This window comes from Aricia agestis, chromosome 2, assembly GCF_905147365.1.
Source record: "Aricia agestis chromosome 2, ilAriAges1.1, whole genome shotgun sequence".
Classification (NCBI taxonomy): domain Eukaryota; kingdom Metazoa; phylum Arthropoda; class Insecta; order Lepidoptera; family Lycaenidae; genus Aricia; species Aricia agestis.
The window spans coordinates 4,792,395-4,818,043 of NC_056407.1; the positions used below are offsets into that span (position 1 = coordinate 4,792,395).

General features: G+C 36.2%; 1 protein-coding gene and 1 long non-coding RNA gene across 2 annotated transcripts; one reads left to right on the forward strand and one right to left on the reverse strand.

Moving 5' to 3' along the window:
• The first annotated feature begins 320 nt into the window (after positions 1–320).
• LOC121740019 lies at positions 321–17,393 on the forward strand. The gene is made up of 3 exons (XR_006037523.1): positions 321–334; positions 10,392–10,396; positions 17,315–17,393. It is a non-coding gene; the product is annotated as an uncharacterized LOC121740019 (long non-coding RNA).
• On the reverse strand, positions 5,316–20,105 carry LOC121740012 (dymeclin). The gene is made up of 17 exons (XM_042132686.1): positions 19,969–20,105; positions 19,384–19,530; positions 18,922–19,068; positions 18,068–18,194; positions 17,515–17,654; positions 16,633–16,752; positions 15,798–15,934; positions 14,751–14,963; positions 14,557–14,639; positions 14,167–14,289; positions 13,691–13,816; positions 12,985–13,147; positions 12,596–12,694; positions 7,820–7,878; positions 6,782–6,952; positions 6,033–6,158; positions 5,316–5,944 (listed from the first exon to the last, which is right to left on the reverse strand). Exons 2-17 carry the CDS (start codon positions 19,521–19,523, stop codon positions 5,807–5,809), a joined length of 2,112 nt encoding a protein of 703 aa, XP_041988620.1. The 5' UTR covers positions 19,524–19,530; positions 19,969–20,105; the 3' UTR covers positions 5,316–5,806.
• Positions 20,106–25,649: the final 5,544 nt, after the last annotated feature.

The following is a 25,649-nucleotide window of genomic DNA, read 5'->3' on the forward strand; positions in this document are numbered from 1 at the left end:
TCACTTTTGTTGTATGGGAATATCAAATTTATTTCGTTTTTAGTATTTGTTATTATAGCGGCAACAGAAATAGATAACCTGTGTAAATTTCAACTCTCTAGCTATTACCAATCTTGAGTTACATACACAGCCTGGAGACAGACAGACAGACATCCAAAGTCTCAGTAATAGGGTCCCGTTTTTACCCTTTGAGTATGGAACCCTAAAAATGAAAATTAAATAGAATTCTCAAAGAATTTCAGGATTTTCTAAGTATCCAAAATCTAAGAAACTCTGATCTTACATTTTTCACTAAGTAAAACAAATAGGCACCAGATTACTCTGGGGTTAAAATGTAAAAAAATTATTGATCTTACACTTTTTGTCACTGCGTAAGAATTTTTAATTTATGCAAGAAAAGTGTTTTCTCATAATTTTACTTTGGGTACTGTGGGTACAAGAGTGAAAATAGTCCACCTTCATTTGAAATCTTACATTTATGTTATTAAATAACACAGCCGATAACAATTAGGAGTCTTTAGAACTTTATAATAAACAGAAACATATTCTACAGACTAAGAAAATGAGCAGTAGCGAGCTAAACACAATATTTAGCTGTAAAACATCTTTCTACAATGAGGCCAGAGGTCATAATTTTATGGTAATTGTATACATTTTTAAGGGCAGAAGTGGCTGTATACGTAAAAAAACAAAGCACTTACCTTTAACTGAAATGTTCCGACAAGAATTATGGAGTTATCAGTTATCACATAAATTTACATCTCCACACTGTCCATACCACGATAAGGTCCATCCTCCTTCCAACCAATTTTTTATCAATAAAAGTTCTACGTGCTCTCTATATGAGAGCACGATGTAAATCTTTAGAGCACTTTAAAATTGCAAACGTATTTTGCTCACGCACAATGTAGTATCCTTGTATCAAATAATTTTGAATGATCGTTCATTGTTGGTTGAAACTTGATTGCTGATTTGAGATTTCTATCAAATTGATCCGGGAGCAATGTTGCCAGTACAAAAAACATTTCTAGTACTTTAATGTCGTATGATCGTAGTCGTACGATAATAAATACCTAAAATACCCATAGACATAATATATACTGAAAATACCTACCTCAAAAGGCCAACAATATGAAAATTTAAAAGCTTAAAGCTCGGCTCGTTACTCAACTTAAGGGTTGCTAAACTTACATAATATACACAACAGTCGAGTGTCAAATCTTGACTGGTTAGGTTAGCCGTTAGCGGCTAATCATAGAGAAATATAATACACGGGGCACGGCTAATCCACCCTGCGGTCTGCGGCCTATACCTCCAAATACCAATAGGTCTTTGCCTACCTACACGGTACACCACAGAACAATAAAAACATACTCGAGCACCCGAGTGCTTGTGGAATCAAACCTTACGTGTTGGATGCAACCGTTTGATGTCGGTTTGAACGGTTTGTCAAATGACACTGCGCAGTTTCATTCAATACGCGCTTGTCGAGTACACGTCTTGTGATGTAGAAGATGCTCTAGATTCTAGAACGAGGATCGCGATTTTCTTATCTTATGTTTATAACGTTAATGTCCTCCGTCAGAAGAGAAAAAAAAAGAAAAAGACTGGTCCAAAGAATGGAATGGATTATGGACTAACATAATAACGTTTTACCCACGAACATCTACAGAAAGTGCTAGAAACTACAGATTCTTTCTTTTTTTCTTCTTCATAATCGAGCACTAAACTAAGCCGGGTTTGTTCAAACCCTCAAACGCGTCGGAACACGATCAAACGGCGCGTCAAACACAACGAAAATATGAAATTTCATCAAACATGCTTCAAACACGTAAATGTTTGACAAACCGTTCAAACATGCTTTGTAAACGATCAAAATGGTTTGAGTCAAACCAAAATTTACGTGTTTGAGTCAAACCGTTTGACCGTCTCGGGGGCCCTTTACATTTAAATCGTTTTCGGCCCCGGGGCAGGGTGGGTCAACAGGATACGGAAACAGCCGAAATTTAAATTACCTAATTCATCAAGCTCACCAGTGAACGAGACACAATAGAATATCTATCAAAGAGAATGTCATAAACTACGTAACATAATTATCTATTGTGTGATGTGTCTCGTTTTGCCACGATCGACGTGGCTCAGTGAACATAATATTGCACTATACCTACTGTACTCGGCGAAACATGGCGTTAGCGGTCATTGACTCTCTGTCAAAAACTTATCGTTTTCTATCCGATTATCACCTTCGTGTTTTATTTCGACCACAGTATATCGTAAACTATATATTTACCGCTCTAACTTGCACATAGTGTACTTAATATAATAAAGATGGGCTTTTTCTTGACTCTAAAACATACTTATGACGAGTGCTAGAAGTTTCAAATCACCGGTGTCGGTGACGATGGCCGGTTTCATTGAAACCAGGCCAGTTGCTCAGGAGTAGTTTTATAATGCTCAAGTCTTTGCGCCACTGACCTCCATTATACAAGTACGCGGTTAAGGCTGCGTTTCCACTGAAGCGGAGCGGAGCTTAGCGGTGCCCGAATTGACCAATCACCATGCTCGAAATCTCCGCTCCGCTTCAATGGAAACAGCAAGAGCGGGGTGGAGCGGAGCTGAGCGGATATTCATAGAAACATAGCCGAGCGAGGCGAAGCGGTGCGGAGGACAACGGGGTGCAGAGCGGAGGATAGCGGAGCGGGGCGGTGCGGAGTGGTGCGGTGCGTACTCGCGCTCAGGCGGTCATTGGCTACCGCGACATCGTTACGTCACAATAGACATAACTCCGCTCCGCTCGACTCCACTCGACTCCGCTCCGCTCCGCTCGACTCTTGTGTACTGCGCAAACCACTGACCTCCATTAAAGCTGTGTTTCCACTGAAGCGGAGCGGAGCTTAGCGGTGCCCGAATTGACCAATCACCATGCTCGAAATCTCCGCTCCGCTTCAATGGAAACAGCAAGAGCGGGGTGGAGCGGAGCTGAGCGGATATTCATAGAAACATAGCCGAGCGAGGCGAAGCGGTGCGGAGGACAACGGGGTGCAGAGCGGAGGATAGCGGAGCGGGGCGGTGCGGAGTGGTGCGGTGCGTACTCGCGCTCAGGCGGTCATTGGCTACCGCGACATCGTTACGTCACAATAGACATAACTCCGCTCCGCTCGACTCCACTCGACTCCGCTCCGCTCCGCTCGACTCTTGTGTACTGCGCAAACCACTGACCTCCATTAAAGCTGCGTTTCCACTGAAGCGGAGCGGAGCTTAGCGGTGCCCGAAATGACCAATCACCATGCTCGAAATCTCCGCTCCGCTTCAATGGAAACAGCAAGAGCGGGGTGGAGCGGAGCTGAGCGGATATTCATAGAAACATAGCCGAGCGAGGCGAAGCGGTGCGGAGGACAACGGGGTGCAGAGCGGAGGATAGCGGAGCGGGGCGGTGCGGAGTGGTGCGGTGCGTACTCGCGCTCAGGCGGTCACTGGCGACCGCGACATCGTTACGTCACAATAGACATAACTCCGCTTCGCTCGACTCCGCTCCGCTTCAGTGGAAACACTGAGCACTTTTCGCCGCTCCTCTCCGCTTCAGCGGAAACGCAGCCTTAATGGAGGTCAGTGGTTTGCACAGTACACAATAGCACTCTCTCTCTCTCTTTACTCTCATAACTCTGTGGGACGGACGACCGACACGACTGGCCACCGTCGTGTGAGAATTCGTTAGACAATCAAGTGATCAGCCTGCATTGTCCTAACGTAACTTGGAAATAACACGTTTCCAACGTGGGAATCGAACCCACTACCTCCGAGTCAAGAGCCACGCTCCACTTCACCATGGAGGTGTTTTATTTTGTTGATGCTGTAAACAGAAAATGATCGTGATTTATTAGTTATTTACCCACCTTTTTGAAAAATAAAACAAGCGTTTTAAAAGATATAGTAGTATAATATATTATTGTAAGTCATAACTACTTAAAATTTATACATAAATAAAATAGGTAAGGAGTGGACTGGCAGAATAATAAAATAACTTATCGGGAAATCTTTTTCATATGCAGGCAGCTGAGGTGACAGATTAAGGTGAGACCGCACTATGCGACACGACACGACACTTCACATTTCATAGAATTGACGTTTTACAAACGTCAGTTCTATGAAAAATAAAGTGTCGCGTATTGCCGTGTCGCTATAGTGCGGTTTCGCCTTAATTAAACGTTCAGTGCCGCAGGTAATATTGTCTTCAGCGCCCCTATTAATACTTTTATTTTACAGTTTTCCAACCTAGCGCGAGCGCGAACGACGCAAATATTCGCATTGACATTGAATAATAATTGCACTTTTCAATCAGATTTATTCTAATCATGTACAGTCTGTCAAGAAAGTGAAGAAATTAAAAAGTGGCAACATCGTAGTGTCGTCCCGTTTTTAATTTCTTCACTTTCTTGGCAGTCTGCCAAGAAGAAATTAAAACAGGTAGTTTATTTTTTTTACATACATTATAGTTATCAATTACAATTTTTGAAGTTCGCGCTTAGAATATTGAGATTGGTAAGTCACAATTCACAAAACATAAAAATTTAAAATATGTAAGTGCTACTTGAAGTAGTTTTAATGTAAAATATACATAACATAACATAATAAGGTGTTTACCTGGATTTATAATGTTTATTTATACTTTTGATATTTTGAATGCCTTCATACTTTATTTAGAACAAATGCATAAAGATTTTCTATTTCACACCGGTATTGTGAATGAAGTATGAATGAAATTTTGAAATGCTTAGATGACGACCAAAACTCCGTTGCGCCAAAATTCGTTTATCGCGTAAAACCGTACATTTTTCCTAGATAAAAACTATCTTATGTCCTTTCCCGGGACTCAGAGTATCTTCATACCAAATTTCAACCAAATCGGTTCAGCGGTTTCGGCGTTAAGAAGTAACAAACAGACAGACACACTTTCGCGTTAATATAATATAGTATACGCGATAAAAAGAACGATCGGCAGTTAGAGCATTGCTATTGATTGAATAAAAATAAGGACAATTAATGCCCTATTGATAAAAAATATCAATCAATACTTATTGTGATCTATAATTTGTATGTTTCAGCAATATGTTTATTTCTTTATTTATAATTTACTAGGTGAACTTCGTGTCACTTTAAAACCTTTCCTGGACTACTACGAATATTTTAAGACTAAAATTAGCCCAATCCGTTCAGCCGTTTTCGAGTTTTAGCGTTACCAAAACAATTGAAAATCCATTTTATATATATAGATTGTGCACAGGAAACATTACATAATAATATACAGTATTTATTGGTATTTACTACTTATCAAAAGTTCTTAACATTCTTACATTCCATAGCCTATAATAGCTTATTGTACCTGTACCTTTAGAAGGGTCGACGTTACAATATTTAATATTATACTTACATACTTGGCGCTGATTACACAAAAAATGTTTAAAAATGACACCCGAAAACATGCAACTTTTAAAACCAATGTGACGAAGTAAAGGAAAAAGTTAACGCCATGTCATGGTAAAAGAAATTCGGAATGAAATGACACGGATGGGGAGACCATTTCTAAAACCTATAATAATAAATACGTATAATAATTATTATAAACAAATCTAGTTAATATCGATAACATTATTTCATTTCTAGTTTTAGATATTTCACTACTGACGACGAAATTTTGAGGGTAGTTTTAAAAAATATTAGAACTACCCTCAAAATTCGTTTCCTAATGTTTCACATATAACCTAGCAGTTCCATATTAGCAAATATTACACGATTGGTCCTCGTTAGATCACGCGTCTTGTGCGTGTGCGAACTCGCACGCCCAGTGTATGTTGCCGCAGCTGCTAATGAGCGCCCACACGTATGGAGTAAAGAATTCCTCCGGTTTATCCTCTTCCACGTACCGGAATTTTAAGTCGGGAAATTTCTAAAAAAAAGAAGTCCAGTTAAACTTCATCTACCTTTACAAACAAATTTTTAGGCGATATCGTGGAAGCTCGGTCAAATAGTGTTACCTTAAGCCTATCACTGGACCACTGCTCCGCCCCCTTCTTGATAACCGCTAGTACTTCTGTCACTCCCAAATCGCCGCCCGCGCCCTCTTGCACCCTCTGTAGTCGCGTCGAGAAGTAGCCTATAACCTAGTGAAAAAAAAAAAAATAATTATAATACAGATAAAAATACCCGAGTTTGTTGTAAAATTTCTTGTCAATAAAAATATTACAACATTAAGAATGGTGATTTTTTAAATTAACTACAGTAGAACTCCAATTATCCGAATTAATGGGGACCGGGGCCCATTCGGATAATCAAATATTCGGATAATCGGATTTTTAAAAAAAAATTGCCATTGGAGAGAATAAAAGCTACGTTTTGATATTGCACTATTTTTTTATTGAATTAAATGAAAGAAACATGAAATTTTCACATGTTTTAAACGGCACACAACGGCAACTTAAGACAAGTCAAGTCAAGACTTGACGCGCAAACACTGGCTTCGCGGGGGGAAGAATAATAGCGCGTGATTCGGATAATCGGCGATCCGGATAGTCGGAGTTCGGATAATTGGAGTTCTACTGTATATTGAAAACTTAAATCCATAATTGAAATATTATAAGCATAAAATAAGAAGTGCACTTAAAAAAATAACATTTAAAACGGTGTTGCCAGTTAAAAATACCTTTCAACAGACTTTTTGACAGTTAAATGACATTCCATAGGCAGTGTTGCCAGGACAAAATAGCAGAGATAATATATCGTTTACCATCTCAATATTCTGCGCGATCAGCGGCTGCGGGTTCTGCTGGAACAGCTGGCGCTTGTGCAGCAGCGCGTACACGAGGTTCAGGTTGTTCTGCAGCTGGTGCGTGAGGCACGAGTTGATGATCTCCAGCAGCATGCGCAGCACCTCGTCCAGCACCTCTATGTGTTCCATCTGGAAGATTAGTTGCTAAATATACTCCGAGCAGCAGGTTGAAAATGGCCAGTTTGATTGAATCTATACTAATACTATAAATGCGAAAGTATCTCTGTCTGTCTGTCTCGCTTTCACGCCAAAACTACCGAACCAATTGTAATGAAATTTTGTATACAGATAGTCTAAAGCCTGAGAAAGGACATAGGCTACTTTTTTACTGGAAAAAAGCGTTGTAAGGGGGTGAAAATGCGTAAATTTGTTCAAGTTAAGTTAGTTCCAAAAAAATATAATAGATGGCGCCGTGCATCTCCTACATCGCGCTAACGCTTGCCCAAAAGTCTTTCTATAAAAGGGTGGTATTTACATTTTTTTTTCGATTTTTTCGATTGTTATTCCTTTTTTACGTTATTTAATAAATCAGTATTTATCTATGCTGTGACGTAACCATAAACCTATCAATGATAATTAGTTTATGGGTAAAGTTGTGTAATTGGGGGGCTAAATAAGCTTAAAAATTTGGCATAAAATATAACGTTTAATTAAAAAAATTATGTGCACACGGCATAGCTGTTTTGATTTAAGAGGTACCAGGTTTTTTTTTTATAAAAGCTTTTGACACCAATTTTGTTGACATCGCACGCCATAAACTGAAGTCCACGCGGACGAAGTCGCGGGCAACAGCTAATCCTATTATAATTTTGCAAACCCTGATATTTTTCATGATAACGTTATAGAAGAATGAAAAAATTGATGTTGCACAATATTTCATCTGACATGTAGATAGCCTTTTTTTAATCGGCAATATTTTATCCTGGTACCTAATCTTGCCCCATAGCTGGCTAAGTTTTTAATTTTATATGATTTTGTAAATGGTTAATCACTTACAATTTCTTCTATTTTTTCTTCTGTGTGATGCGGTAATTCTTCGTCGTCAATTTCACCTCCTACAAAAAGTATATTTTGGTATTTAATTAGGCTAGTAATATTATTGTTTAATATTGGGCATTTTCAAAAAAATGTGTACCCCTGGTTTTTACCTTGTCCCTTGACTTCGCTTACAGATTATTTGTAAAAAATTACATACTAACATTTTGTAATTTTAATGTAGGAGCAGAAACAAGGTTTCTTTTATTAAAATACATTCACGTTTGTATAAAATTTTATTTAGTATGAGATTTATAAGGGTTTTTAAGTACTGAAAACTATTAAATTCACCTGTCCCCTTCCCAGAAGTTGTAACAAAATCTTTAATAACTATTTTTTTTTCTTAAAGTAAGTTGCTTAAAAAACATATTTTAGATTCCTAAATATTTAATGTATCAATTGAATGTCTTGTTATTGAAAAATATAACATAATTTAACTACAAACTAATTAAAATTATAATCACGAAAAACAACCCTACCGGAATGTTCTGTTTAGTGACCGTTTTTTTAGTTTTATAAATTTACTACAAAAATATTTTCGGCACTAAATGATAGCACTATATTTCATTGTACATCGAGAAACTATAATTTGAATTTAGTAGTTAAAAATCTGCTACAAGACGCGGACGCAGGTTGGACGGTTCTTCAGGAACGGTTTCTTTGTTCAGATAAGTGACCATATTTTGTAAGCATTATTATACTTTCTCCAACTGTTATTACTGTTGACACGTTGCAAAATTAGCTTAGTATTTAGTATAAAAAATGAAATTGTGATAACTATTATCGGTTATTTACAAACACTTTAAAAGTAAAAGAAAGTAATATTATGTTACTTCCGATTTGTGACTTTTCGTATGGTCACATATAATGGAACGGACAAGTCACAACAGGCGGAAAGCATAAAGCTTAGTTCACATAGTAAATAAATTATTTTTTATTAACAGATTTTATTAAGAAAATTGGAGATTTTCAAACTGGTACGATTAACGTACAAATATATTTTTTATTACTTATGTGTTAAGGTAACTCCGCGATAAAGTAAAAAACCGTTTTGGATATGTTTTATATTGCTAGTTTTCTATGAAATGCCGGCCCGGCCTCTCACAGAAAACAAGCAATGGAAAAGCAAAAAAATGGAAAGGGCGTAATAGTTTTGTCGCGTAATTTAAAAACCATAAATACATTTCATATAAGCTATGGGCAAATTAAAGTGTATTTTTTTTAATGAAATAAGGGGGCAAACGAGCAAACGGGTCACCTGATGGAAAGCAACTTCCGTCGCCCATGGACACTCGCAGCATCAGAAGAGCTGCAGGTGCGTTGCCGGCCTTTTAAGAGGGAATAGGGTAATAGGGGAGGGAAGGGAAGGGAATAGGGGAGGGTAGGAAGGGAATAGGGTAGGGGATTGGGCCTCCGGTAAACTCACTCACTCGGCGAAACACAGCGCAAGCGCTGCTTCACGCCGGTTTTCTGTGAGAACGTGGTATTTCTCCGGTCGAGCCGGCCCATTCGTGCCGAAGCATGGCTCTCCCACGTATGCTTGAATCAATCTATGTACATTTTTGGAAGCTTAAATCACTCTCCTCTGTTGGAAAAATAGGAATCCCTTTTATTACACAGGTTTATTTGATTGATTATTCTGTGTTATAAAAGTTGACCAATCGTGTTATGCTACGGGTAAATCAAAGACAAAGACATGATAAATACTGACATTGAACTTTAATTTCTTAGCTTTAGTCATTGCTCAGAAAAATCGATATCGCTACAGCCAAATTATCAAGGCGTCGCCTTTACTTAACAATAACAAATATACTATTTAAAATTTAAGTACCTAAAAGTTTTATTTTTTAAATAATTTTGATTTTATTTCTACTACTTTTCTATCAGTAAAGTTGAAAATCATTTTGTGTCATTGATATTTGCAGATTTATTCATACTTGCATATGCAAATGCATATAATGTCACTTTTTAGGCAATAGTGCATATTTTGGCAATTTTTCGTTGATAGTGCATATTTCGGTAGTTTTAACTTCCATGGGCATTAAAATTGCAATCGGAAAATGTTGGTAGAAAATTATTATTAGCGTATAATAAATAAGTAAAAAGTCTTTATTTAAAGAAATTAAAAATCCTGGATTTTATGAAATTATAAATATTGGCGCTTTTATTAATGTCACTATCGGAAAAGACTTCAAAAAATAATAAATATTAATATTAAGTGACTTTTGGTTGTGCATATTTCGACCATTTTTGTGCATATTTGCATGCATATTTCGGCACTTTGATCGTGCATATAATCCGATGTCTAATAATAACTTAGGAATTCGTAGTCATGTGAACACATCTTTATGATTATGAGATGTTCGTCCCTCTAATTAATGAAGTTAAATCTATGAAATCAAAGAATTTTTTACTTTTATAAGTAGTGCAATAATAAAAAAGTTTAAATAAAAGATTTGTGTTATAAAAACTTCTTTAAATATGTTAAATACTAGCGACCCGCCCCGGCTTCGTACGGGTAAAAAATATATAGCCTATGTCACTCACTGAAAAAATGATTAAAATCGATTCAGCAGTTTTTAATCTATACTAATATTATAAAGAGGTAAACTTTGTTTGTTTACTCATAGATCTTCTACTACTACTCGACTAAGAGCTGACGACCAAATCAGTCATGTAGCTTCAGCTGTGTTAAAACTCCGTTAGCTACTTCCCTGAACAACTCTTTCTGATAATCTGCGTGCTGGCAGGCCGTGGGCGGTGGGTGTGGGAGTGGTGGGGTGGGGAAAAATGAAAAAAATATGACTGTCTGTCTGACTGTATGACTCCAGGCTGCATCACAAGGACCGCTATAGATAGACTTCTGAAATTTATATCTATAGATAGACTTCTGAAATACGGAACCCTTTGTGCGTGAGTCCGTCTCGCACTTGGTCGGTTATTCTTTATTATCTATGTGAAAATATTATAAATTAACATTTACCATCGCAAACACTATTAAGTCGCTGAAACTACATTTTTTCAAAATTTTTCCCAACCCTACTACACCCACACCCACTGCCCACGGCCTGCCAGCACGCAGATTATCAGAAAGGGTTGTTCAGGGAAGCAGCAAACGGAGTTTTAATACAGCTGAACCTACATTTTTTTCTTTTTTTCCCCACCCCACTACTCCCACACCCACCGCCCACGGCCTGCCAGCACGCAGATTATCAGAAAGGGTTGTTCAGGGAAGTAGCTAACGGAGTTTTAACACAGTTGAAGCTACATGACTGATTTGGTCGTCAGCTCTCCGTCGATACTACTGATAGATCTACATTACTACTCAATAGTCAATACTCTGAATAGATCTAAACTGCCGCGAGTGCACCCCCGACCCCGCCTTGGTAGCAGCGCCCACTTCGAAACGGGCGTAAATCGCAATATTTTAATTTCGCCATAACTTCTAAACCAAACGTCCAATTTTTATCAATCAAAGACCAAATATTGTCTACATAAACTGTACTTAGAGATTAAATAATTTATTTTGATAAGGATTATTAGCATGAGTAAAATAAATGCGTTTAAATGTAGTCAAAAAAAAATCAAGATTTTTAAATAAAAAAAAAGGTTGTTGTGTCTCACTTGACATAGATAGGTATAGTGTGTCGCGGACATTTTTGTAGATATTTATAAGATCTACATTTATTTAGAATATTGTATGGTTCTATCTATTAAAGTTTAGGCAGCGTACGCAAAATAAGTAAATTTTCTGGTTGTTTCCGAAAAACTGAAATATCTTACGGAACCCTATATTTTCCAAAATAAAAAGTAGCCTATGTTATTCGTAAATAATGTAGCTTTCGAATGGTGAAAGAATTTTTAAAATCGGTCCAGTAGTTTTTGAGCCTATTATACATTACAATTAAAGAAACAAAGTTTACCTCTTTATAATATTAGTATAGATTAAAGTACTCATGTAAAAAAAAATGAAAAATAACCTAGTGGGTAGGTCACAGAGTCACACTATGGATTAAAAATAATTGCTACTCTTGTTGATCCTTGAAATTATCTATATTTTAATAAACAATTAAATATGCATTTCACTAGATTAAATAAATGAAGAAATCCATTTATTGCTGCATTTTTTGTATTAAATTATATTTTACATTTAGTGACACAACGGAATCTGTTTCGTCGAAAATTCGATTTTGTTTCAATAATATCAGAATAATATAACGTTTTCGGCGTTCTTTTTAACTTATTCCATTAGTTCAATATTTTTCATTCAAATAAAAGTAAATAAATGACCTTAAAAAATATAATACTCCCCACACCGGTTTCGGTGACGGTGGCCGGTTTCATTGAAACCAGGCCAGGTACGCAGGAGTAATTTTATAGTGCCCAAGTGTGTGCGCAGTACACAAGAGCACTCTCTATTCCTTTTACTCTCATAACCCAGTGGGACGGAAGACCGACACGACTGGCGAGAGATCAGGCGCAGGACCGACTTTTTACATGCCCATCCGACGCATGGATCATCTTACTTGTCAGACAATCAGGTGATCAGCCTGCATTGTCCTAACCAAACATGGAAATAACATGTTTCCAACGCGGGATTCGAACCCACGACCTCCGGAGTCGAGAGCGACGCTCTAACCACTAGACCACGGAGGCGTTAAAAAATATAGATATTTTTGCAAGGGTACACGTTTTTTTTTAAAATGCCCTATAATTAGATTACATTTTGACACTTACCTTCAATTTCATTATAAAGTCTTGTTCTTCTTTTCGTTAGAGTTTCGTAGAGCGATATTAACCTCTGCGCTACGTAGGGGTGTAAATTTCTAAATTCACCTGCAAACGCAAAAGGCGTCTATCAGTTTTTGCACGCTTGTTTATTTTTTTCTGTGTTTACTGTCATGTAGCAAAGTACTAACTGCATTTTGCTTTCACCATTTGTAAGAAAAATGTACAGCTTGAGTAATATTCATTTCACATCTTTTGTTATCCACACAATATTAAAAATTCTTGACAAATTATATTCGTTCTCCACGCGTAAACAAAAGACAAAATGACAAAACATTGTTTAGCGTATCCATTGTATACATATCTTCTATAGTAGCAGACTAGTGTATGTTACTCACAGCTCATATTAGCTATAGCGGCGAGACAGTTGGTGTGCAGGTACTTGTCCCTAACTCGCACCATGTTGTACTGCAGCGCTCGCACCACCACCAACACTGTGAGCCCGCCCACAGATATCTCTGATAGCGACCGCTCGGTGTACCAGGAGAGGTTCCTCAGCATCTGTCATAACAATATAAAAAAATATAATTTATTTTCAAACAAAAAAGTCCAAATTATAAATAATTTTTGTGAAATATAGTTATTGCTGTTTTGACACGTTCGTGATATTTCAGATGATAAGCAATTACATAAGGCGGAGCTGGCATTAGTTTAAATTTAGCCCCATGCAATGTAGCTAAAATAAAAACTACACAAATTTGGATGACATTATCCGTGAGTCTGAAACATCAATCCCATCACCCATGCATCCATCATAAAATATGGGATATCAAAATCGAGCAGAAAGGCCACTTAGCGATTGTTAATATTAATTTTGTTTTGTTTTTAATACTTATTTGGGTCCTGTTTTTACCTATTGGGTACAAAACCTTAAAAACGATGATTCCGAAAAATAACAGTGTAATACTTATTAAAATAGTAGGTGCCAGTTGCCAGCGTTGAAAATTTTATTTAAGTGTTGCCAGAATTAAAAATATTTTTAGTAGTCTTGCCAGTCAAATTAGGCACTGAATAAAAACTTAATAATTTCGGGATAATACTCACAATGGAATGCACGTTCTTGATGAGCGCGTCGTCCTCAGTCAGTATGAGTAGCACGATGAGCGACATGTAGATGTGATGCGAAGTGTTGTCCGGCGCGTTGTACAGCACCTTCAGTATCGGCACTATCTGAAATATATTATATTATGCTTATTTACCATTTTTAACCTTCTTCAAAAAAGAAGGTTTCTCAATGATAGTTTGAAATTTTATTTGCCACCAGGTGTCGTTATGCAGGTACCCTTAGGCCCTATCGTGTCAAACTGCTGTCATATGTCACGATATAGATGTCATGTGTCACGATATTATTTTGACACTATAGAGTATAGACCCTAAGGGTCAAACCAAACGATAACTATAATGAGAATATAATATAATAAAAAACAACCCAAGCGCATTAAAAAAACAGTTACGTCACTATTACAGGTTAGCTTTTTAAGAGCATCTTTTGGATTTCTATAAGTGTGTGTGTGACGCACCAGCTGCTCTATGTGTGGGTCGGCGGTGACGTGGCGGCGGTAGGCGCGGCACGAGTGCAGCAGCAGGTACAGCAGCAGCGTCGAGTGCTCGCAGCCCGCCGTCGCGCACAGCGCCCGATGTAACTGCAATACAATAGTGACGTCACAATTCGGTATTTCTTCTTTTATATTCTGTCTACGAAGAGCGAAAAGAAATGGTTAAATATTTGTAGGTGCGATATTCACAGTACACAGGGTGGTAAAAACAACTGGCCAACTGTCAATATTGCAGAAATGAGAGTCTTAGTTTTTAATTACTATTTTTTTGGTTATGTTATCACTCTTCTATTTCTTACATTAAAATATTTTTTTACAAAAAATGTTATAATAAGGAAGTAAAACTTCATTTACCGCTGCCATTTCTATTCTAGGTGGAGTGACTTTCGTTTTTCCGGGTGTTTCGGATTCTTTGTTTGGCGTAGTCGACGATGTTTCTACAAAAACATAAAATATATGTAACGAATGACACTTCTCAAAAAATAAATAAATCCAATCAAGTGCGAGTCAGACTTGCGCATTCTAAAAAATATTTTCAGCATACAAACCATTGGTGTCTTCACATTCAAGTAAAGCCGTTCTGTACAGGTTGTCTTGGTTGATGCAGTGGTTGGCCAGGGCCAGGAGCAGGAGACAGGACTGGTTGGCCACTGGATGGTCGCTCTTCAGTCGCTCCATTAACTCCTGACGATCGGCCGGGGGGTGGGAGAATATTGTGACGCGGGAAGACGCGTTCAGCGTCAACATACTCCAGAGACTCGCTGTAAAAACGTACTTATGATAGGACTAACAAGTCGAATAACCTCATGGTAATCCATAAAGTGTGAAAAATATGTGTATTGTGTACGTATACACTTACACAAGCATGATTGAACATGAATTCTATGAGATTAAATTGTCAACGTGCGGCACGTGCCGACTGGATGTCAAAAAAGGAGTGTTGCTGTCAAGTATCACACGTATCAGTAACATCACGCAGTGTTACTGATAGTGACATCTCGCTTGCACAGGCGTTTGTTTCTCTATTCCGCTAGGTATATTAACTTTATGTGGTAAGCATGAATAATTGGTTAGCCAAAAAATTGCTTACAAGTTACAACGGGACTAATTTCATCATCTTATAAACCGAACCTTTAACCACCTTTTTTTTCTAAAAGTTATTCATTTAAGAGCTGCATTGAGTTTCCTGTAAGTTTTCTGTGTGGCTGTGGTTTTCTATGTCAAACCTACCCATAGAGTACAAGATAACGGTAAGTACAGGACAAAAGCCAAAAACATTTCTTTGGACTTTTTCATTTCTGACTGTGAATTTTGCGAGGAAACAAAAAATTGTAAAACCATGGCAAAAATGCTTATACTGTAGACCAGGGTTTCCCAAACTTATTTTGTCTTCTGCCCACTTTGAAAATAAATTATGCTTTAGCGCCCCCCTTATTTCAATTTAAAATGCATCCCCAAGCCACTACACAATGCCCCCATTTTTTTTTTCTAGGTGCCACACATTTAGACCTTAGGCGCTCTTTAGACCTTAGGCGCTCACAAGGGGGCGTTATCTTATTTTGGGAAAGACTGCTGTAGACTGTAGCAATACTTACATGCAATATTAATGAATAGACTGCCCGGGCCCTGAGCGCCGAACTGTGGGGGCGCGGCGGCCATATTCGATAGATTCATCAGCAGTGTCTTCACTAGCAGCGGCGCGTGGAGACTGTATCTGCCTTGGAATAGCGTCCTACAAAATATTCAAACCTTTAAAATAAAAAGTTTGGTAGAAATCTATAAACTAGCTTTTAGTAATGTCAGGCCTGACCCACTCGTGTGTTTAGGTATCGAACTATAAGTACCACCCGCGGGTGGCCAATCAGTAGGGACTCACAAGCGAGCGGTGACGCACGCGCACGATTTTTCGTCCCCTATCTACTGTTTACTGTTCATAGAGGAATTTAATTCATGATACTGATTTAATTACTGTGACAAAATCGTTATGAATCTTATAAAAATGAACAATTAAAAAAGGCCAATGAAATATGTATTTGAATAAGTTATTTTAATACAAAAAGTAGGTAAAAACTATGCAAGCATAGCAAATAAACCAATTCCATACAAAGAAACACTACACAGAAATAAACACAAGTTACTATGTTTAAATTGTAAAAGTTTCCTGCACTATAATCGAATAAGTATATAAAACTACTATAAAATATAGGTCGGATTACTAAAATTTTATATTACTATACAAAGGTATGCTATTCGTACCAATAGTAATTAAAAAATATAATTTTGGTTTCTAAAAGGCGAAAACCTTTTCGATTTCGTCAGATATGGTTTACTGCTTACGTAAAGAAGTATTATAGTGCATTACTTTTTACTTCAGTAGCCCCCATCAACACCTGGTTATAAGCATGTTCATTATTATAATAGTAATTTTACCTATAAATAAGCGACGTTTCTACAAGTCTAGTCTGTCCGTGTGCACTGGCAAACATGTATACTGACATCAGGACAAGAAGAGTGTTGATACACTCCAAGTGCAAGTAGTACGTGTTATCCCTGCAAACATATAAGGCATTAGCACACAAAGTGTAGCAAAAACAAATCTGCTTTTTAAGAAATATTGACATCTGCTATGTTAATAATTTTATTAGCTTGGGAGTTAATCTGTCTTGCTTGTAAGACATAACCACTTTTAGCCTTATCATCTAGTCCAGCGGTCGGCAACACGCGGCCCGCCAACGTCTTACTTGCGGCCTGTGAATGTGTTATGAATCTTATATCTTTAAACGAGCAATTCTTATATATATATATATATATATATATATATATATATATATATATATATATATCTCGGATAGATACCTGAATCGGCTCCAACGATTTTCATGAAATTTAGTATATAGGGGGTTTGGGGGGCGATAAATAATGTCATTTTCATCGAATACCGAGCAATGCTCGGTCAAATAGCTAGTAAGTTATAATATGATGTATCAAAAACAGTGTTTTCTAATATTGCCAGAAGTAATTGCCTCTTAAGAACGTAGCTGTTTGTGTCATTTTATAACAAACACTAAACTTATTTCCCTTCATTATGTGTAGGTATATAGTGTAGTATGAGGCCTGCGACCCGCCCGCCTTTAGTTTGTTTTGCCACCTTGTGGCCCTTGCCTGCCAAAAGGTTGCCGACCGCTGATCTAGTCAATAAGTTAATTATTGATTAGGCTAAATGATTTAAAGCATAAACTAAACAGAGGTCAACTGCTGAAGTATATTCTGGACTTTTTAACTTTGATCCTCAAGAATAAAAATAATTCTTACGTAATAGGAACATCAATGATGAGCCCAATGAGTGCGTCTATTAACATCTCAACTCGGCTTTCACCATTCACCGTTTTTGGTGTCTGTTCCAATGCGGTCTCTTGAACCGGAAATGATGGAGAGGTGTCCTGTGATGGGCTCTGAAAAGAAATTTAATCATAGTTGTGAAAAACTTTTGGTGTATCATTTTTTTTATCATTAAGCTACAAAAACTTTTACCTTTGCATGAGAAATAAAATATTTGATTATATTTATGATGTGAACAAACAAAAGTAAATAAGCTGTAAATCTATATCTATATATATTATTATAAAACTCAAAGGTGTCTGACTGACATGTTGATCTATCAACGCGCAGCCCAAACAACTGGACAGATCGGGCTGAAATTTGGCATGCAGGTAGATGATATGACGTAGGTATCCGCTAAGAAAGGATTTTGATCAATTCTACCTCCAAGGAGTTAAATAGGGGATAAAAGTTTGTATATAATAATACTTCTTAACACAAGTGAAGCCGCAGGCAAAAACTTGTACAATATGTGTTTAAAACTCACACTTATGTTTCTTGCCTGCACATCTAAATGTTTACAGAGCTCATACTCTGGGACCATTTCCACTAGATACTTGCTCACAGCTCGGATCACAAACAACGCATTGTAACACTGCCATGCTAGCATTACACTGTAAATTATAAATAAAATACATTTTAGACAACCTACCAAATTTTTGAGTATAAATGATGACTGATAAAGGGGTATAAATAAATGAAAATAAAAAAATATAATAAAATGAAGATTTTTACATGGAGCCTGGCCGACATACTGTTCGCCATTGTGTTTTTCCTAGTTTTAGCTAACATCAATACAAACATAAAATAATCTTGAACAAAACCGCGTAAAAAGTGTCACATTTCGAAGATTTGAGCTGCCAGAGTTGCAATATCTTAAATTGGTAAAACTTTGGCAGATCATATCTTCGAAATGTGACACTTTATGTGGTTTTGTCCAAGACTATTTTTGGTTTGTATTGATGTTAGCTATCCATTTTTGAAAAAATATTCGTGAACGCGAAAAACACAATAGGCAATAGCGGACAGTAGGTCAGTCAAAATCTTCATACCCCTTTAGAAAACACTTGATTAGGATGGCTTTATAAAAGCTAGATGAAATTTAGCATAAGTACATGCAAGTTATTTGCAGTTTCCATTATAATAAGTAAGAATATTAGTGTCATAATTTATTTAAGTTCTTTCTTAATATTTAAATAGTAAGTTCATAATAAATAATATTTTCATTGCCTATAATTAATGTGATACTATTCTATTACTCCATTTTAATATTATGGTAAAAAACCTGCAATTGAAAGAATAACTCCTGAGTACCAGGAGTTATAACATTTGAATACATACTTGTCTGTATTTGGTGCAGCCAGCAGCTCAGAGGCACGGGTGATAAACACCTGCACCAGGGACCCAAGATTTCCAGTCTGAGGATTATTCTGCAGAAACTTTTGAAGAAGGGCCTCAGCACACGAGTCAAACATCAGTTGCTCATCTCTATAATAAAATTTTATAAGATTTGTTGGTTTTTTAGGCAGTCATGTACTCAGGTAAAAAAATATTTTGCTTACCCTGTATTATATTTGTTATTTAAAAAAAGTATTTTGATCTTAGACTGCCTTCACATGAAGTCGTGAACCACGCGGCTAGTTTTAGTATAGAAGTCGCGCGGCTGCCGCACTACTCACGACTTAATGTGAAGGCAGCCTTACAGTACATCATATTTTTAGCATATCAAACACTTATAGTTACTTTAATTATATGAAAAAGTCAAGTTTTATGTTCTAATTTGATATTGAATAATGTACTTACGCGGTTTTTGGCAACACTATATTGAATGCAAGGAGTTGATTCCAAAATGGATCATTTGGACATATGATTTCATTTCCACAAAATCTGGCAACAAGTTCATTTGTAGATATATCAGAATACCTACTTATTGTTACACCCATCTTTTATCTAAAACAAGTAGATAAATTAGTTAAAATATTCTTTGTTTATTTCTTTAATAAAGTAATCAGAATAATTATAATTTACTAATTAGTCGCTAGCCACAAGCAACTATAAGTGATGTAAATAGCACCTTATATTTTACCAATTCATTCATGATCAGTTTCAGTTTTAAGTCGAGCTATGTAATATGTTCATTAATAAGTCAAAAGATCTACTATAATTATATTGCTAGTTCACGGTTAAATTGATTTCTTCAGAAATGACTGACTGTACTTGGCGCTAGCATTTCAGAGTAACAGAATATACAAAGTTAAATATTGAGTATTTATGATAACAATTAATGATTACTAAACATTCAGCAATAATTATTGTGGAAATATCAAAAGAAATATCCAATATATTTTTGTAGGTACTGGAGGTATATTTACTTTTCGCAGTTCTTACCATGGATCTGATAAGTATTAAGTTATTGTCTGGTTCGAATAAAAAGTAACTACAATGCAATTTTTGCTATTTCTCCTACAAAACGAAAGAATTTTGCATGATGAGAAAGGAAAGCCACGAAACAACAGACAACTCGAATCACGAATGTCAAAACAAATTGTCTCAAAATGACAATTGACATTTGACATTGCAAACTGCAATGTCAATCCCCATCTGGGAGTCATCGGGAGTCATCACAGCAACGAATACTATCACAGACTACTTAGGGATACTACGTATAATACTATTCCAATACTATACTCACGGAGATTGCATCACAGATTATAGCCCGTCAAAAATGTCACGACATTAATAGAGTCGCCACTTGTTTCCGGTGTGGCCTCTTATGGCCACACTGTATCCAGTCACTATAAAAGATTTTGATACTTTATATTAAATACAGTTTAAAAACACTTTGTAAATATTATGATTTATATATATAATGTAGTTAAGAAAATTTGAAATAATTATGATGTAGTTATATTGTGTGTTTAATTTACGACATTACAAGAAACAATCTAATCTATGTAAAGTACCTACCTATTACAATCTTTGTATATGTCATAGTCTGTCTCTGTCAAGAAAGTGAAGAAATTAAAAAGTGGCAACATCGTAGTGTCATCCCTTTCAAATCAATCTAAGAAATAATCGGTCAAGTGCGAGTCGGACTTGCGCACGAACGGTTCCGTATCGTTATAGAGCAAAAATCAGCCAAAACTGTGTTTTTGTATGGGAGCCCCCCTTACATTTTTATTTTATTTAAATACTAGCTGTTGCCCGCGACTTCGTCCGCGTGGACTTCAGTTTATAGTACTTTATAGCGCGCGATGTCAACAAAATTGGTGTCAAAAGCTTTTATAAAAAACCCTGGTACCCCTTAAATCAATACAGCTGTGCAGTGTGCACACAATAAGTATTTCATTTTTTTATATTAAACTTTATATTTTATGCCAAATTTTAAAGCTTATTTAGCCCTCCGATTACACAACTTTACCCATAAACTATTTATCATTGATAGATTTAAGGTTACGTCACTGCACAGATAAAGTACTGAGTTATTTAATACCGTAGAATAGATATAACAATCGAAAAAAATCGAAACTTAAATGTAAGATGATACCACGTCTTATAGGAAGACTTTTGAGCAAGCGTCAGCGCGATGTAGAAGACGCACGGCGCCATCTATTATGAATTGTTGGAACTAACTTAATTTGAACAAATTTACGCATTTTCACCCCCTCACAACCCTTTTTTCCAGTAAAAAAAGTAGCCTATGTCCTTTCTCAGGCTTTAGACTATCTGTATACAAAATTTCATTACCATCGGTTCGGTAGTTTTGGCGTTTGGCGTGAAAGCGAGACTGACAGACAGACAGACAGACAGAGATACTTTTGGCGTTTGGCGTGAAAGCGAGACTGACAGACAGACAGACAGACAAAGATACTTTCGCATTTATAATATTAGTATAGATTATGTGCACACTGCACAGCTGTTTTTGGGTATTTTGATTAATTAAGGGCCGCGCTACACCGGAATGGCAGCGGCGAGGCGAGCACTTTCAGCGTTGCCATTCCGGTGTAACGCGGCCCTAAGAGGGGTACCACTTACCAGGGTTTTAAAAAGTTTTTAAATTTGACACAAATTTTGTTGACACCGCGCGCTATAAACTAAAGACCACGCGGACGAAGATATAACAATCGAAAGAATCGTAAAACCTACCTCAACATGGTACCACCTCTTATAGAAATACGCATGAGCAAGCAATAGCGCGATCTAGGGGACTCTTGGCGCCATCTGTTTTGAGTTTTTTGGAACTAAGTTAATTTAACCAAATTTACGCATTTTCACCCCCTTACAACCCCTTTTTCCAGTTAAAAAGTAGCCTATGTCCTTTCTCAAGGTTTAGACTATCTGTGTACAAAATTTCATTACAATCGGTTCAGTAGTTTTGGCGCTGTTGTTTTTGAATTTGATGTCTAAGTTGGTAGGTGAGTTATTAGTTAATAACGTGTATAACAATCGAAAGAATCGAAAAATCTCGCTCAATATGGTACCACCTCTTATAGAAATACATATGAGCAAGCAATAGCGCGATCTAGGGGACTCTTGGCGCCATCTGTTTTAAGTTTTTGGAACTAAGTTAATTTGACCAAATTTACGCATTTTCACCCCCTTACAACCCCTTTTTCCAGTTAAAAAGTAGCCTATGTCCTTTCTCAGGCTTTAGACTATCTGTGTACAAAATTTCATTACTATCGGTTCAGTAGTTTTGGCGTGAAAGCGAGACAGACAGACAGACAGACAGAGATACTTTCGCATTTATAATATTAGTATAGATAATATTCTAACGTATTAAAAACTATAAACAAAAACATACTAACTAATAAGTATGATTAGTTCTATGTTACAATAAAGTAAAAAATAAAACGCCATCTGTTGAATCGTATTAGAACTAAAATGTTCATTCCATCGATATATTTCTGGATTTTTTATAATATTATACATAAAATATGTTTAAGATTTTTGAAATTTTATTTTAATACACATCCAAGACCCAGGAAAATTGAAAACTTTTTGTTCCGCCTGCGGGACTCGAACCCAGGACCCCCGGGATGAGCGCTGGCTACGCGCAATGCGAATTCATTTTCATCGAAATTTTCATGGAAATAAGATATTTTCCCACATCAAAATGTAGCCTATGTCCTTTCTCAGACTCTAGAATAACTGTATACAAAATTTCATTGCAATCGGTTCAGTAGTTTTGGCGTGAAAGCAAGACAGACAGACAGACAGACAGACAGACAGACAGACAGAGATACTTTCGCATTTATAATATTAGTATGGATTAAACATCATATTCTAACGTATTAAAAACTATAAACAAAAACATACTAACTAATAAGTATGATTAGTTCTATGTTACAATAAAGTAAAAAATAAAACGCCATCTGTTGAATCGTATTAGAACTAAAATGTTCATTCCATCGATATATTTCTGGATTTTTTATAATATTATACATAAAATATGTTTAAGATTTTTGAAATTTTATTTTAATACACATCCAAGACCCAGGAAAATTGAAAACTTTTTGTTCCGCCTGCGGGACTCGAACCCAGGACCCCCGGGATGAGCGCTGGCCACGCGCAATGCGAATTCATTTTCATCGAAATTTTCATGGAAATAAGATATTTTCCCACATCAAAATGTAGCCTATGTCCTTTCTCAGACTCTAGAATAACTGTATACAAAATTTCATTGCAATCGGTTCAGTAGTTTTGGCGTGAAAGCAAGACAGACAGACAGACAGACAGACAGAGATACTTTCGCATTTATAATATTAGTATGGATTATTAAATAACACATATTATAATTATGGCCTTTGTGAAAATTTCAAGTGCCTACTTGTTGTCATCATTGTTACCGAGCAAAAAATGTTTGAAAAATTATGTTTGTTGTATCGGAGTCCCCTTAAATATTTAATTTATTTTGTTTTTAGTATTTGTTGTTATAGCGGCAACAGAAATACATAGTCTGTGAAAATTTAAACTCTCTAGCTATTACCGTTCTTGAGTTACAGCCTGGAGACAGACGGACAGAAATCGAAGTCTCAGCAATAGGGTTGCATTTTTACCCTTTGGGTACGGAACCCTAAAAAGAAATGACACTACGATGTTGCCACTTTTTAACCTTGACGGACTATATAAAAATGCAATAACTCGATTAAACGGTTGAACTGATGTGGCTAATTTTAGTGGTATATAAGTGACACGAAGTTCACAGGGACATCTAGTCACTAGTGCTACATATTATTATGAATTTATAACACCTGTTATTTAAGTACCCTTTCCCTGAGAGCTGCAGAGCTACTTTGATGACCAGTGAGAGCTGAGAGAAGCTCACTCCTTTTTTATTATGGAACTACTTATTTAAGAAAACACAAAAAATAAATAAGTGAAAAACAGGGTTTTGTTATTTTAATAAAATATGATCATCCAAATAATATTCTACAATGCAGCCGGAAACAGAATCATCGCCACTTTCTAGGTCCATGTAGTTACAGCAGTGGTGTCACAGTGAAGAGGCACTTTCATCTTCACTAATCAGCTCTTCAATATTGAATTTAGGATATCCTAATAAAGGGTTAATTCCCACTCCTTGTATTTATTTTCAGTGTTTCAAAATGATAGCATAAATTCTCCCAGTCATTTCGGTTATTTCGTTAAACGCTTTTTCTGCTACCTTCAAACATAAAACGTAATAATTATAATATTATATTACGCTGCATCAAAGTGTTAAAGGAGTTAAGCACATACACTGTGACACGAGAATTTTATATACCTACGTCTAAAAACGCAAAGCACCTAAGTCAAAGTATCAATCATTGTTAGGCGCGTTATATGATAGAATTCTTTGACAGTTCATTGTTTACGTAAACATAAGGTTTAAGTAAAATTGTTGTTTTATTATACCACATAATACTTACTCAGGCTACTTAGAATTGCATTATACAAAAAAATAAACAAATAAAATTGATAAAACAAAACGCTTAATTACCTGCTACTATGGAGATTGTGCGATCAGAATCGGAAATGTGGACGCGAGAATTTCAGTGATATTTTCACGTATTACTATTTTTCTTCAATGAAAATCTTCAAATTTTCAGCACTACGACACGTCTTTCACTTTAATTATTAATATTAATCACAGTTACATGTTGTTTTCACATTGTAAAACTAAATTTAAGCAAATTGAAAATCTTTGTTTTGTAAATTTTATGTCATAGAGTATTGATACAACAAAGGGACAAATGTCAAAAGAGTGTTGCTATTGCTTAAAAAAAAAGTTTCGCCTCCTAGACATTCTTGACGCACCTAAACTAGTATATCCATAGACATAATATATACCTAAAGACCAACAAAGAGTGCGAGAGAGAAGAAAATCCTTTATGGAATTAATACAAGATGAAAAGAGAGAGGCAGTCTAATGAAAATTGTAACAACTTTTATTTGACAGGTCGTCAAAAGTCGTCAATCGTTTTTATGCCCTTTCGGTATTTGCAATTTATTATTTAAATCGTATGTTATTTTCAACAAATACTATTATATATAACAGTAATAACTTGTGCTGTGAGTGATTGCAGTGTAAATCATAGGAATAATTCTGAAAAATATACATTTCACCCGTAATTAATCTTCATGTCCTAATTGCTACGATGTGTTTATTTTTGCTATATTCTGGTCTTTAGTTCTCTATTTCAAATAAAATATTGTGAATCCTCCCTTTTACTTTCATATTTTGCGTAACTAAAGGTACTATTGTTCCTATATTACACAAATTTTGAAGAAAAATTTTTCATCAAAATTTCTTACATATACGCTAGTGCTTGAATCAAATTTATCGATATGCTTATCGATATTTTACAATAACATAAATCTAAAATAAAAATCATTTACCTTTATATTTATCACCTTAAGCCCGGCCACACATTATCCGAAATTTCTGATCAGAAAAATTCGGACGCCCGGCGGAACGCACTCTGTTCATACATTTTGTTGCAGACCCATCATACTAAAAGAATTTCTGACGTGTCAAAATGTATGAGCGGGGCAGGGCGTCCGAATTTTAGTGATCACAAATTCGG